The following is a 15,068-nucleotide window of genomic DNA, read 5'->3' as shown; positions in this document are numbered from 1 at the left end:
CCCCGGGGCCCCCAGTGTTCCGCCCAGCTCGGCGGAAATGAGCGGCGGCTCGGGGCGTGCGGGCGGCGGGAATCCCAGAGGCGGGCGGGCGGTGCCGCGGGTGGGGTACGGGCCCCGCCCTGCCGGGCCCCGGACCTGCGCTCGGGCGGGGCGCTGACGGCCGCCCGGCCCCCGGGGCTCTTGGGCCCGCGCGCCACGCCCCCTGCGGCCTCCAGGCCTGCGGAGACACGCCCCCTCCAGCCTCTCCGCCTCGACCCCTTCAGGGGGCCCAGGCGGAGCCCAAATCTCCGCCAGCGCCGCCGCCATCGTCTGCACCGCGTTCCTAGCTCGGCGAAGGACAGGCCTCGCGCCGGGACCCCCATCGACTTCTGAGGTGGCCCGAGCCCCGCCGCGGCCCCCCGCCCCGAGCCCGGGTTTTCCTCCGCCCACTCATCCCCAGCCCCCCACCCCCGGGCCTCGAGTCCCCATCCCGCCGCGCCTCGGGATTCTGGTTTCTCTGGCCTAGCACCCCCCCCCCCCCCCCGCTCCGTACCTTGCCGCGAGCCCCTGGCTTCTTCGGCCTTCCATCCTGGTCCCCCAAACCTCGCACCCCTCACCCACCAGGTCTCCTGTGCACACTGTTAGGGTCCTCACGTCGCCCCCACCGACCTTGATGCTCCAGCGCCTCCAGCCTTGGGTGCCTTCAGTCCACCAGCCCCTCCTCCCAGCCCGTCGGGCCCTGCGCCCTCTCTCCATCACCAGATCTCGGGGTCTCTTGACCTTGCAGACTCTTCCATGCTTCAATCATTAGAGCTACCACCCCTTTCCATACACACTCTGTTTTCCAAACTCAACACCCCAAAACACACATCCCTCTAGGCATCACATACCCGCTTCCCGGGTCCTCTGCTGGGTGTCCAGGGCCCTGGGATTCACTTTAATTCCAAGGCTTCCCTGCCCCCACTGTCCCCTCCCCATTGCTCCAAAGGAGCTCCCTCCATGCTGCACTCCGGGCCTTGGACTCACCTTTTAGCCCGCCAATTTTGAGTTCTTTCAGAACAAACTCCCCAGTATTGCTCTGCTTAGGCCTGGCCCCATCCAGCCTAGCGCAGGCAACTCCTGGACCCTGCTTCATTCCACCCAGCCCAGCAGCTGTTGCCAATTTGCTATCCCAACTCCTGGATGTCCTTGATTTTCTGACCTCTCACTCTAGCTTGCCTGTTCTCTTTCCCTTGTGTTGCCAGGTGCCAAGATGGTGGGGGAACTCCGTTACAGGGAATTCAGGGTGCCCCTGGGGCCTGGCTTGCACGCTTATCCGGACGAGCTGATCCGCCAGCGAGTGGGCCATGATGGGCATCCTGAGTACCAGATCCGCTGGCTCATCCTCCGGCGCGGGGATGACGGGGAAGGGGGCTCCAACCACGTGGACTGCAAGGCTGAGCACATCCTGCTGTGGATGTCCAATGACGAAATCTATGCCAACTGCCACAAGATGCTGGGCGAGGATGGCCAGGTCATTGGGCCCTCCCAGGAGACAGCAGGGGAGGCTGGAGCACTGGACAAATCCGTGCTGGGGGAGATGGAAACCGATGTGAAGTCTCTGATTCAGAGGGCCCTTCGGCAGCTGGAGGAATGTGTGGGCACCATTCCTCCCGCTCCTTTGCTTCACACTGTCCACGTGCTCAGCGCCTATGCCAGCATTGAGCCCCTCACCGGGGTCTTCAAAGACCCAAGGGTCCTGGACTTGCTCATGCACATGCTCAGCTGTCCCGATTATCAGATTCGCTGGAGCGCAGGCCGGATGATTCAAGCCCTGGCCTCCCATGATGCTGGTGAGGGGCAGCGTGGGGAGGAAGGGGAGCTGGAGAGGGGCTGGGTCAGCTTAGCGTCTCACAGGGCCCTATGATAGGCGCCTCTGATCTCAGGAGTGTGTAAATGATTCTGTGACCCTTCTCTCCGCATTGGAGAAAGGGAGGTGGGAAGGTGAGTGTGGGCATCTCTGCAGAAAGGGGAGGCTGAATCTTCAAGAACCTCCTATTAACTGTTTTCCTAGGCAGAGGAAGACTTTAGACTGTTAAACTTTTGCAGATGAGGCAGTAAAAAGGTAGAATAATATAGTAAGCTTTGGCTTTTGAAGCAAATCAGCAAATCATGTCATTCTGCTGTGTGACAGCAAAAGGAGTGAACTGAGAGTAGAGGGTCCGCGAGACAAGTCTGGGAAGGACGAGGTTAGGAGCCCTTACTGATTGGAATGTGGGTTCCAGGGACCCGGACCCAGATCCTTTTCTCACTAAGCCAGCAAGAGGCCATTGAGAAACACCTGGATTTTGACAGCCGCTGTGCTCTGCTGGCACTGTTTGCACAGGCCACGCTCTCTGAACACCCGATGTCTTTTGATGGCATTCAGCTGCCACAGGTATTCTGTGGGGAGTGTTGGGAGGGAGCTGTGGACAAAACCTGGGGGCCAGACCTTTGCACCTGTCCTCAGAGGACAGTGTGGAGAGAAAGCTGGAACAAGGTAAGTGTAGACCAAAATTTGTGTCCTGCAGGTCCCAGGAAGGCTGCTCTTCTCCCTGGTGAAGCGCTATTTGCATGTCACCTTCCTTCTGGATCAGTTGAATGACACTGCTGTGGAACCAGGAGCCCAGAACTCCACTCCTGAGGAGCTGAGTGGGGAGAGAGGTCGCCTGGAGCTGGAGTTCAGCATGGCCATGGGCACGCTGATCTCAGAGCTGGTGCAGGCCATGCGCTGGGACCGGGCCTGGAGCAGACAGGGGCCCTCGGGACAGCCCTCCGGTTCTATCTTCCAGCCCCAGCTGGTGGATGAGGGCCCAGGGCTCCCACCTGCCCAGCCCTTGCCTTCCCGCAGGAGGTCAAGGCGGTTTCGACCTCGCTCTGAGTTCGCAAGTGGCAATACCTATGCCTTGTATGTGCGCGATGCACTGCAGCCGGGGATGCGAGTGCGGATGCTGGATGACTACGAGGAGATCAGTGCTGGGGACGAGGGCGAGTTCCGGCAGAGCAACAATGGCGTGCCCCCCGTGCAGGTGAGCAGGGCCATGGCTGGGGGTCTGTCTGCATGGGGCATAGCTGGGGCTTCATGCTTCATGCTGGGGGCTCCGGCATGCTACTCAAAGTGAAAACCCTCAGTAAGCTTGGGATGGTAAAAGGGGTTCAGTGATTGAGAGAGGAGCCATTTGGAGGGCTGAAAAAATTTGTCTGTAGAAGACTCTGAGGCCAGGGAGACTCAATGCCATGAAGAACCTGGTAACAGTGAGACCATTCCTAAGGTCAAGTTCAGGAAGACAGTGTGGTTAAGGCCAGGAGAAAGTATAGGGGCATAAGCCACCAAGAACAGGGACTTCAATGATGGTCCAGTGGCTAAGATTCCAGATTCCCAATCCAGGGGGCCTCAATTCGATCCCTGGTCTGGGAATTAGATCCCACACTCTGCAACTAAGATCTCACATGCCGCAATGAAGATCGAACATCTCACATGCCGAAACTAGACCCAGGGCAGCCAAATAAATAAATACTAAAAAAAAAAAGGCCACCAAGGGTAGGAGAGAAGAAAGATGTTCCTGTTTAGAGAAGGCATCCTTTATGTGCTCATGGGGGTTCTCCGTATACCATGTGTTTTGCTCTTTGGAGGTTTTTCCAAACCTGGCCAGGTGGTTACCCTGAGGGCTGTGTGTCCACATTCATCATCAGGTCATAGCCAGTCACTAGATAAGCTCTTGGCCCCTTCCCTCTCTATTTTTCCCGTTTTCCCCCAGGTGCTGTGGGAGTCAACAGGCCGCACCTATTGGGTACACTGGCACATGCTAGAGATTCTGGGCTTTGAGGAAGACATCGAGGACGTGGTTGAGGCTGCTGAAGAGTACCAGGGGGCAGCGGTCAGTGGAGCCGTGGGTATAGGTGAGCCCAGAGAGGAAGCAGGGGTCAGCTCGGAGCAGTGGTCTGATGGGGGCGGACAGCGACATCTCTGCGCCCCATGACCCGTTTCCACAGCCCTGCCGTCCTGGCGCTGGAAGCCCATGACTGAGCTCTATGCTGTGCCCTATGTATTGCCTGAGGACGAGGACGCTGAGGAGAGTGAACACCTGACCCAGGCCGAGTGGTGGGAACTCCTCTTCTTCATCAAGAAGCTGGATGGCCCCGACCATCAGGAGGTTCTCCAGATCCTTCAGGAGAACCTGGATGGGGAGGTAGAGCCAGACTGTGTTAGGGGGTGTGGAAGGCTTGGGATGGGAACCAGAGGTCAACAGCGGAAGGGGCTGCCGGAGAGAGGTCTAGGATGTATGGGGGGTGTTGGTGAGCTGTTTGGGAGCAGCCTGCCATGAGAGGTTCGAGGTGGAGAAGGCACAAGCAGAGAACCCTTCCCCTGGCAAGCACCTCTGCAGATGGGTAGAGCCGCTGCAGCGAGAGCGTCTCCCCCGCTGGCAGGTTCTGGATGACGAGATCCTGGCTGAACTGGCTGTGCCCACGGAGTTGGCCCAGGACCTGCTGCTGGCTCTGCCACAGCGACTCGACGACAGCGCCCTCAGGGACCTGTTCAACTGCCGCGTCTACAGGAAGTATGGGCCTGAGGCCCTGGCAGGGCAGCTAGCCCACCCGTCCCTACTGGAAGCCCGGGCCCAGCCTCAGGAATCAGCTGACACAGCCAGAGTGGAAGGTGGGGTGCTACACGGACAGCAGCTCTGCATACTGGCTAACGCCCAGGAGAGACGTCTCTGCTGGGTTTTGTGCAATCCTGCCTTGAGACCGATGGCAGTTTAGGAGGAGTCTGAAATGTTGAGATTAGCAGTGAATGGAGAAGCAGACATTGTGCTCCCTCCAAAGAATGAAGGAGGGAGTTCCCTGGCGGTCCAGTGGTTAAGACTTGTTGGGCTTTCACTACAGCGGCCTGGGTTTAATCTGTGGTCGGGGAAGTAAGATCCTGCAAGGTGAGAGGCAGGGCCAAACAGAACAAACATCACAAGAGATTTGAAGCCCTGAAAGCCCTCACATTGAATTTTTTCTGCTGGAGGGAAAAACAGATTATTGCATGCTTCTGGAAAATGCTGTCCTGTTTGCGGATAGGAAGCTCTTCTGCTTTATTTTGGAGGGAAGCCCTCACCTCACAACATTTGAGATCTTAGTTCCCCGTCCAGAGACTGAACCCAGCCCTCTACAGTGAAAGCACAGAGCTAGACTGTCGGGGAAATCCCTCCCTTGCTATTTTAAGAAAACAAAATAAAAAGTTTGTCATGAAGCTGTCTTACAAGTACATTAAGAGCTCTGAGATCCCCAGAACCTAACTTGTAGGGGGAACAAAAAAATCAAAAACATTTTTAGGAGAAGAGAGGAAACAAGAGAGTTACGAATGTGTCTCTCCTTTTCTGACCCTTCCCGTCACTAACAGTGGCCAACTCCTGTGACTTCCCCTCTCCTGTAGCAAAAGAAGCCCCGACTCAGGGTTCCAACACACCGCTGCAGCGTCTGGCAGAGGGTTTCGGTCCGGCTGGGAAAATCTTCCTGGATCTGGAGGGAGCGTTCCGCTCAGAGGGTCCCCGGCAGGGAGAGGCCAAGCCCCTCCTTCTGCAGCTGCAGCGGCAGCCCCAGCCCTTCCTCGTGCTTATGCGGACCCTCGACACTCCTGCCGCCAACAAGCCCCTGCACCTGGCTGTTCTGAGGTGAGGGGGTGCAGTGGGCTGGGGCGGGGCAGAGGTCTCTGAGCTTGATCATGCATCTCTCTCCTCCTGCCCCCCCATACGCTCCCCAGAATCCTGATGCAGCTGGTGGACTTCCCTGAGGCACTGCTGCTCCCCTGGCACGAAGCCATGGACGCCTGCATGGCCTGCCTGCGGTCCCCAAACACTGACCGAGAGGTACCCTTACCCTGCCCTGGGGAGATGCTGAGAGGGGAGGAGGCCAGGCACCTTCTGGCAAGGCAGACCCACCTGCCCACCCCCCGGGCAGGGCTCAGAAGGGCACCATGGAGCCTTTGTACTCTTGGTTTGGATTTTATGTTTGAAACTGAATTATATATATATTTTAAAAAGGTCATCCTGTTCACAGAGTTCACAAATTAGAGCAGTGTAACAATGGCACCCCACTCCAGTACTCTTGCCTGGGAAACCCCATGGACGGAGGAGCCTGGTAGGCTACAGCCCATGGGGTCGTGAAGAGTCAGACACGACTGAGCGACTTCACTTTCACTTTTCACTTTCATGCACTGGAGAAGGAAATGGCAACCCACTCCAATATTCTTGCCTGGAGAATCCCAGAGACGAAGGAGCCTGGTGGGCTGCCGTCTATGGGGTCACACAGAGTCGGACATGACTAAAGCGACTTAGCAGCAGCAGCAGCAACAAGGTATAAACTGAAAAATCTCCCTCCCACCTGAGTCCCGTTTTCCCAACGCCTCCCACGTGCCCCTTTTTGGTAACCACTTGTATTCATTTATGTATCTTTCCTGTGTTTCCTTAGATAAACAAGCCCAGATGTGATCTTACTTGCCATGTCTTTTGTTACATAAAAGGTTATATTTATGTTACATTAAGAGCCTCAGTGGAGACTTCTCCAGCAGTCTCCTGGTTAAGACTCCGTGGTACTTCCCTGCAAGGTGCACTGGTTAGATCTCTGGTTAGGGAACTAAGATCCCTTATGCTGGGGCATGGCCAAAAATGAAAAAATAAAAATGGATGCCAAAAAAAAATCCCAACAACAAAGAAGAGCCTCAGTGGCTCCTGTTTGGCTGAGCCTGTGGAAGAAAGGGGAGTGAAGGAGGTGGGGGGTGGACCATCTCAGCCCCCTGCCCTGGAGCACTCCTGGGTCCTGAAGGCTTGGGAAGGGGTCAGAGAACTATAGAGTCATAGAGGCAGTGCACGTTTGCAGCACACACCTTTGGCTGCTCCCCAGGTTTTAGCTCTATGGTGGGCTTACTTACACACATCTGCTCCCTCTTGGCCCCCTCCTTGTCCTCAGGTGTCTCTGCTTGGGGCCTGAGCATCTCAAAACCCAGCCCCACAGCTGGTCCTTGGGATATCTGGGCCTGAGAAGAAACAACCAGAGCTGCCCCCGGCACCTGTTGCCAGCGTAGTCAGTGGTCCACAACCCCAGGTCCAGGGCACCTGTTGGCTTTCCCGTTGCAGTTTGTTTGGTTCTCCAATTTCACCAAGCCCTCACACCTCCCCATCCCTGTCTCTCTCTCTTTTTAATGCTGAGTTTTCAAGCTTCTTCTTTTCTTTTTATTAATTTACGTATTATTTATGACCACACTGGGTCTTTGTTGCTGCGCATGGGCTTTCTCTAGTTGTGCCAGGCGAGAGCCGCTCTTCGTTGTGGTGCATGGGGTTCTCATTGCGGTGACTTCTCTTGTTGAACAGAAGCTCAAGATGCATAGACTTCGGTAGTTGCAGCTCACGGGTACTAGAGCTTGGCCTCAGTAGTTGTGGCGCATGGGCTTAGCTGTCCCGAGGCATATGGGATCTTCCTGGACCAGGGATTAAACCTGTGTCCCCTGCATTGGCAGGCGGATTCTTTGGGAAGCCCCATACCTGTCTCTTCACTTCCTCACTCTTTGTTCTCTGCAGTAGCCCCGGCACCCAGCACACAGTAGGTGTGTAGTCAGTACTGCTGAAGACACCTTGTGGTCCATCCCCTTTATTCACCTCCCCTGCGCCCATCCCAGGTGCTCCAGGAGCTGATCCTCTTCCTGCACCGACTGGCCTCCGTGAGCAGGGACTATGCCGTGGTGCTCAATCAGCTGGGAGCCCGGGATGCCATCTCCAAGGCCCTGGAAAAGCACCTGGGAAAGCTGGAGCTGGCTCAGGAGCTGCGGGACATGGTGTTCAAGTGTGAGAAGCACGCCCACCTCTACCGGAAGCTCACCACCAACATCCTGGGAGGCTGTATCCAGGTCAGGGGACGCTTGTGTGTTCACAGCGGGGTGAGAGTATGAAACCCGAGCAGTGGCAGGGGCAGGGGATATGTTCCTGAAGTTGGAAGGCAGGTGAGTCGAGTGAACCTGGGGGGCGTTGGTTCTTGGCCCCTCTTGGCCTGCTGACCCTGCTCTGCCAGTGTCATGGAGGAGGTCCCATGGCTGCTGGGTTTTTCCTCCACGTGTATGTCCATGTCCCTGCCCGCTCCCTGCACCCTTTCTCTCCATGTTCCGGCTGTAGATGGTGCTGGGCCAGATCGAAGACCACAGACGAACCCACCGCCCCATCAACATCCCCTTCTTTGACGTGTTCCTCAGATACCTGTGCCAGGGTTCGTGCCTGTGCCCTCACCACCCCGAGTCTCCACACCTCTGTGTGTTTTCCCCCGTGTACCTGCCAGGCTGTAACCACCACCCCTTCCCGCGGGCCTGCAGGCTGCAGCGTGGAGGTGAAGGAGGACAAGTGCTGGGAGAAGGTGGAGGTGTCGTCCAACCCGCACCGGGCCAGCAAGCTGACGGACCGCAACCCCAAGACCTACTGGGAGTCCAGTGGCAGCGCCGGCTCCCACCGTATCACCCTGCACATGCAGCAGGGCGTCCTCATCAGGTCGCGCGCCCCAGGCCTGCGCCTGGCACACACCCACGCCTTCCTGTGACTTCCCTGCTGTTGGTCTTGGGGAGGGCCCCCTGTCCCCCTGAATGTGACCAAAAGGTACCCCTGGCCGTGTCTGTGGGGACACAACTGGATCTGATGCTGACCGGTTCCTCTGCCCTCCTCCCTCCTAGGCAGCTGGCTCTGCTGGTGGCTAGCGAGGACTTGAGCTACATGCCAGCCAGGGTGGTGGTGTTCGGGGGCGACAGCGCCACCTCCCTTAACACGGAGCTCAACTCGGTAGGGCCCCTTGGGCCGTTTGGCCACCCCTTGTGGGCTCCGCCCTCCCGCCCACATCCCTAAAGGCCCGTGTTCCTCCATCTTGAGCCCCACAGAAGGTGAAGTCCGTCCCTGTGCCCCTGTGATGGCATCAGGCCCCGAGCAGTGAGGGTGGCATTGGGACCCCCTCCATCAGGACCGCACGCATCCCAGGGCTGGGAGAAGGAGGGACAGCAGGGGACAGGAGCAGACTAGGGTGCCTTCAGCACTCCCATCCACACACTGGGCGGTGACCGTGCTGTCTGCCCGCCCCCCACCCCCTGCCAGGTGAACGTGATGCCCTCCGCCAGCCGGGTGGTCCTCCTGGAGAACCTGAGCCGCGTCTGGCCCGTCATCCAGATCCGCATAAAGCGCTGCCAGCAGGTGGGGCTGGGGGACACGGGCGGGGGGCGTGGGCCCCACGCTCTGCGCCCTTTGACTTGCAGTTCTTGGACCAGCACTCCAGCCCATCCTGAGGAGGGTGTGGGGCTGGTGGAAACAGGCCTGTGTGTGTTGCAGGGCGGCATTGACACACGCATTCGGGGGTTGGAGGTCCTGGGCCCCAAGCCCACGTTCTGGCCAGTGTTCCGGGAGCAGCTGTGCCGCCACACACGCCTCTTCTACATGGTCCGGGCACAGGCTTGGAGCCAGGACATCGCAGAGGACCGCAGGGGGCTCCTGCATCTGAGCTCCAGGTGTGTGAACACGTGTGCGCCTGAGGGGTAGCCTGCAGTCTCAGGCTGGCAGACTTGGGCCTTCAGTCCCCAACACCTTCCCTCCCCAGACTCAACGGGGCCCTACACCACGAGCAGAATTTTGCCAGTCGCTTCCTCCCTGACGAAGAGGCCGCCCAGGCACTGGGCAAGACCTGCTGGGAGGCCCTGGTCAGCCCCCTGGTGCAGAACATCACCTGCCCTGGTAACTGCCCCTGCCCTGGCCCATTCACCATCCCGATGCTCAGCCCCACTCACCAGCCCCTTCTTGGTCTTCCCTGGGTGACGCCTTTGGCCCATTTGGCACCTGCATGTATTTGGCCTCCCCAAGCCCCCCGCTTCTCACAGCCCAGGGGCGCCTCCTTTCCCATGTGTCCCAGGTGCCCACTGACCCCACGCAATCAGGAGGGGCCTTGCTCCCTCCCCTCCCGTGGCGGTCCACTGCTCTTCCTCTGCATGCCCGTCCAGGCCAGCCTCCCCCGCAGGCTCTGCACACACGCCCTGCCCTAGCTTGCTCTTCACCCCCTCCAGATGAAGAAGGCGTCAGCCCCCTGGGCTGGCTGTTGGACCAGTACCTGGAGTGTCGGGAGGCTGCCCACAACCCTCAGAGCCGCGCGGCAGCGTTCTCCTCCCGGGTGCGCCGCCTCACCCACCTGCTGGTGCACGTGGAGCCCTGCGAGGCGCCCTCTGCGGCGGTGGCCACGCCTCGGCCCAGTGAGTGCTGGGAGCTGGGTCGAGGAGGCGTCTGTCCTTCCTCACTGTCCCCTCCCTGCACGCTCAGCCTGCTGCTCGTCTCCTGGTTTGTGTCACCACCACCCCCCACCCCCCGGGAGCATCATTTCGGTGGGCAGCATGTCCGGAAAGATCCCCTGGGCTCCCCCTTGAATACGGGACCCAGGAGCTGGGGGGCCGCCCCCGCCCTTCCTCTGCCCCTTCCCCTGTGTCCACAGAGGGCAGAAACAGAAGCCACGACTGGAGCTCCCTGGCCACCCGGGGGCTTCCCAGCAGCATCATGAGAAACCTGACGCGCTGCTGGCGGGCAGTGGTGGAGGAGCAGGTGGGCCAGGGCAGGGAGGGAGGGAGGAGCTGTGCCCCTGGTGTGTTGGGTTGCCTTCACACTGCCACCTCCCACCCTCCAGGTGCACAGCTTTCTGACCTCACACTGGCGGGACGATGACTTTGTGCCGCGCTACTGTGAACACTTCAGTAACCTGCAGAAGTCGAGCTCTGAGCTGTTTGGGCCACGGGCAGCCTTTTTGCTGGCGCTGCAGAATGGCTGTGCCGGTGCCCTACTGAAGCTGCCTTTCCTCAGAGCTGCCCACGTAAGCCTCCTGTGTCCCCTCCCCTGGGGCCTCTCCCCTCAAACTCTCTCTTCCCCTCCTCAGACTTGCCCACCCCCTACATTCCCACTCAGCAAGAAGCATGTATTGGTATAGACCATGTTATCAAATATCTAAAAAAAAAAAAGGGAATTCCCTGGTGGCCCAATGGTTAGGATCCTGTACTTTCACTTCTGTGGGCCCAAGTTCGATCCCTGGGCAAGGAGCTAAGATCTCACACACACACACACACATACAAAAAGATTAAAAAAATGACCCACTTTGTGCTATCCTAATATATCTCTGCATACCTTCTTCTACTTACATGCTTGATTTCACATAGTTTTACCCACGAGTAGCTAAATGCTTTATCCTGTTTTCTTTTAACCCTTACATTAAAAGTCATTTTCGTGTTGCTATTTGTCCTCAAGTTTTTGCATAGAGTCCATCAAATGGATGTACTATAATTTCCTCCACCATTCCTATTATTCCAAAAATATTTAACGAGTGCTTAACCCACTCCAGTATTAACTGCCTGCCGAATCCCATGGACAGAGGAACCTAGTGGGATGGGGTCACAAAGACTTGGACATGACTGACCGACTAACACTTCTAACACTTAATATGTGTCAGACACTGTGATAAGAGCTGAAGATAGATGAAGTCCCTTCCCTCCGAGTTCACAAATCAGAAAATTTGTGTGACTCACTTTATCTCGGTGGCCTTGTGTTCTTGTCTCCTTATGTTAAATTATTACTGTTGGATTTTAGACATGCTAAATATGAAAATCATTTTTATCACTGTTAGTATTTTTTTAATGTTATTTTATTGAATTTATTTGGGGGTGTCATGTCTTAGTTGTGGCACATGGGACAAACCCGGGCCCCCAGCGTTGGTAGCCTGGAGTCTTAACCATTGGACAGGGAAGTTCCAGTATTGTTAATGTACACAGTTGTTAATGATTTTATGAGTTTTATAAAATTGTTGACCAGTTGATAAAGCTGCTGGCCATTCATACTTCCTTCCTCAGACCCTCCTCCCTGTGCTCCCACTCACCAGCTCCATTCTCTCCTTCAGTTTCTGACTACGATCATACCACCCTGAACACACCCCAATCTCGCCTCCTTCACGGTTTGCCTGTGCTCTCCCCACTGCCCAGGTGAGCGAACAGTTTGCCCGGCACATTGACCAGCGGATCCAGGGCAGCCGGATCGGTGGGGCCCGGGGAATGGAGATGCTGGCCCAACTGCAGCGATGCCTGGAAACTGTCCTGATCTTCTCTGGCCTGGAGATAGCCACCACTTTCGAGCATTACTACCAGTGAGTGTGGACCGAGGAAGCGGGAGGTGGGGGGAGGCAGGATGATAGGCAGGGCAAGCCTTCGGGGCCTGGGGGGCTGGGGTCTGGGCAGGCTGGAGTCTTGAGTGGGAGGCCCTGCCAGGCACCCTCACCAAGGCTCGGCCTGGGCTGTGCACGCTGCAGGCACTACATGTCGGACCGTCTCCTGGGCGTGGGCTCCAGCTGGCTGGAGGGGGCCGTGCTGGAGCAGATCGGCCCCTGCTTCCCCAACCGCCTCCCCCAGCAGATGTTGCGGAGCCTGAGCACCTCGGAGGAGCTGCAGCGCCAGTTCCACGTATACCAGCTCCAACGGCTCGATCAGGAACTCCTGAAGCTGGAGGACACAGAGAAGAAGATACAGGTGGGAGCGGGGAAGGGAACTAAACTAGCAAGTAGGAGAGAGAAAGGCAGAGAGAGGCTTGGGACAGACCCGAGGAGCCAGCTGGCTTAGGGGCACCCTGCGTTCCATCTGCAGGTGAGCCGTGAGGCCAGCGCCAGTGGCAGGGGGCACGAGAGAGGGACCGGGGAGGAAGCTGAGCTGGAAGCTGGGGCCGTGGCGGCAGCGGCAGCAGCAGCTGGCGGCGTAGCAGGGGAGGAGGAGGAGGAAGAGGAGGAAGACGAGAGCGAGGATCTCTACTATGAAGGAGCGATGCCAGAAGTGTCTGTGCTCGTCCTGTCACCACGCTGCTGGCCCACCGCCTCCATCTGCCACACGCTGAACCCCAGAACCTGCCTGCCTGCCTACCTGAGGGGCACCTTGAACCGATACTCCAACTTCTACAACAAGCGTGAGCAGCTGGGCCGAGGGAACTGGGGACCTGGGAAGAGGATGGGATGCTGGGAAAGAACCTGGGCTTGGCAATGGCCCCTGGGCCTGGCAGCCTGTAGATTTGGGAAGAAAAGACTGGAGCTTAAGTTTGGAGTAGGGGTGGGGTGAAAGGCACCAGATCCCGGGACTGTTGCTGGTTCTGTTTTTCAAATAATGACCTGGGACTCCCTTTATGGTGGGGAGGATGGAGGCAGGAGGCACCTGAGGTCCCCAGAAGGTGGTGGGTGTCTGGCTCCTGGTCAGTCATCGTAACCTCAGCTCCCCACTGGGGGCTGATCCTGGGCTGGGCAGCGACAAAGGAGGTGGGTGATACTGAGACCTTGCCCTCAGGGAGTTCTTCCACCAGCTTCAAGACATTGTTTCCAGTTTGATGAGAGCCCCAGTCCTTTCTCACTTCGTGGCTTTGTCGCCCTTAAAAAAACGGAGAACCCCTCAGAGGCACTGATCACAGGCTGCCTGGCATAGGGTTGGCTCCCAGATACCTGAGGCTAACCCAGGAGGCAGACTCAAGGAAGGCTGAGCTCTGGAAGCTCAGACCAAGAGCCAGTGTCCAGACACGCTGGACCCGAGGCTCTGCAGAGTTTAGTGGGGACAAAACTCCAGCGATGGTGTGTCCTCACCAGCCCCCCGACTCCTGCCACCTCCCTGACACTCAGGTCAGAGCTACCCTGCCCTGGAGCAGGCCCCACAAAGGCGACTGCAGTGGACATGGCTGGGCCGGGCAGAGCTGCAGTTTGGGGACCAGACGTTGCATGTGTCCACCGTGCAGATGTGGCTGCTGCTGCATTTCAACGAGCTGAAGGTGGCCCAGCTCCCCCGTGCCTCCCTGCTCTCGCGACCTATCCGACCTCTTTCTTCTCTCCACCCTCTCTCTTCCCTGCCCCCCCCCCCCACCCTGGGAGGCCCTGATGCTTCCCTCTTCTCCCCCAGGCGGTCTCGGTGGAGAGTCTGCTGGCACTCTCGGGGCTCCCTCCAGACATGCTGAATCAGGCAATTGGGCCTCTGACTTCCTCAAGGGGCCCCCTGGACCTTGATGAGACAAAGGACACCCCAGCAGGTCTGTACTTAGGGCACTGGGGCCTGTGTCCTGAGCTGGGGCCAGTGTCCTCGGGGGACCCCTGTCAAGTAACCAGTGCTTATTTCAGGGTTGCTCAAGATTCGAGACAGCAGCGAGGAACCCAGGCCTCGGAGGGGCAACGTGTGGCTCATCCCAGCTCAGACATACCTGAAAGCTGAGGATGAAGAGGGCCAGAACTTGGAGAAGAGATGGAACCTTCTCAACTGCCTCATCGTCCGAATCCTCAAAGCCCACGGGGACGAGGGGCTGCACATCGACCAGCTTGTCTGCCTGGTAGGCAGGGGTGGGTGGTGAGTGGTGGGTGAGGGGGCTTTGCCAGTTGGAGGGCAATCTCCAGGAGGAGGTGGGGGCCTTGCAGGGTGGGGGGCAGTCTCCAGGAGGAGGTGGGGACCCTGCGGGGTGGGGGGCAGTCTCTAGGAGGAGGTGGATCCCCATATGAAGTCTTGGGCTCACTGTGGACCCTGTAGGTGGGTGAGAAGTGAGGTTGGGGTGCATCTGATGGCCTCGCTGTCCTTGGACTAGGGGCTAGAGGTGGGGTAAGCTGGGCATCCCTGACCTCTCTTTTCCTTTGGCCCTCCACACCAGGTGCTGGAGGCTTGGCAGAAGGGCCCGTGTCCTCCCAGGGGCCTGGTCAGCAGCCTTGGCAGGGGGTCCACCTGCAGCAGTGCTGATGTCCTCTCCTGCATCCTGCACCTGCTGGGCAAGGGCACGGTGAGACGCCAGGACGACCGGCCCCAGATGCTGTCCTATGCGGTTCCCATGACTGTCATGGAGCCTCACACTGAGTCCCTGAACCCAGGCTCCTTGGGCCCCAACCCACCCCTCACCTTCCACACCCTGCAGATCCGTTCCCGGGGCGTGCCCTACGCCTCCTGCACAAGCACCCAGAGCTTCTCTACCTTCCGGTAGCCCTGGAGACAGGGTCAGGGGTAGGTAGGGTCGGGGCTTTCCACAGAATAAAATGCAGGAGTTTGATTA

General features: G+C 58.2%; 1 protein-coding gene across 4 annotated transcripts; it reads left to right on the top strand.

Moving 5' to 3' along the window:
- Positions 1 to 33: 33 nt before the first annotated feature.
- On the top strand, positions 34 to 15,068 carry CUL7 (cullin 7). Of its 4 annotated transcripts, none has more exons than XR_014061841.1 (26): positions 34 to 373; positions 1,224 to 1,811; positions 2,244 to 2,395; positions 2,529 to 3,026; positions 3,756 to 3,897; positions 3,991 to 4,187; positions 4,426 to 4,654; positions 5,417 to 5,654; positions 5,744 to 5,849; positions 7,655 to 7,882; positions 8,145 to 8,235; positions 8,339 to 8,510; positions 8,690 to 8,795; positions 9,102 to 9,197; positions 9,333 to 9,508; positions 9,598 to 9,731; positions 10,058 to 10,240; positions 10,477 to 10,583; positions 10,666 to 10,848; positions 12,005 to 12,165; positions 12,328 to 12,544; positions 12,659 to 12,971; positions 13,669 to 13,814; positions 13,943 to 14,073; positions 14,158 to 14,363; positions 14,676 to 15,068. XR_014061841.1 is itself a non-coding variant. In XM_081518702.1 (26 exons), exons 2-26 carry the CDS (start codon positions 1,232 to 1,234, stop codon positions 14,997 to 14,999), a joined length of 5,112 nt encoding a protein of 1,703 aa, XP_081374828.1. In that variant the 5' UTR covers positions 34 to 373; positions 1,224 to 1,231; the 3' UTR covers positions 15,000 to 15,068. The 4 variants fall into 4 exon arrangements, 3 of the variants coding, with proteins under 3 accessions (XP_081374828.1, XP_081374830.1, XP_081374829.1); XM_081518702.1 differs by having other exon boundaries at positions 13,943 to 14,069; XM_081518704.1 differs by having other exon boundaries at positions 10,058 to 10,244; positions 10,484 to 10,583; positions 13,943 to 14,069.

The sequence above is a fragment of the Giraffa tippelskirchi genome, chromosome 8, assembly GCF_054371585.1.
Source record: "Giraffa tippelskirchi isolate mGirTip1 chromosome 8, T2T-mGirTip1v1.2.pri, whole genome shotgun sequence".
NCBI lineage: Eukaryota > Metazoa > Chordata > Mammalia > Artiodactyla > Giraffidae > Giraffa > Giraffa tippelskirchi.
Note: the sequence above shows the minus strand (reverse complement) of the source record. Positions and strands in the feature narration are given on the sequence as shown.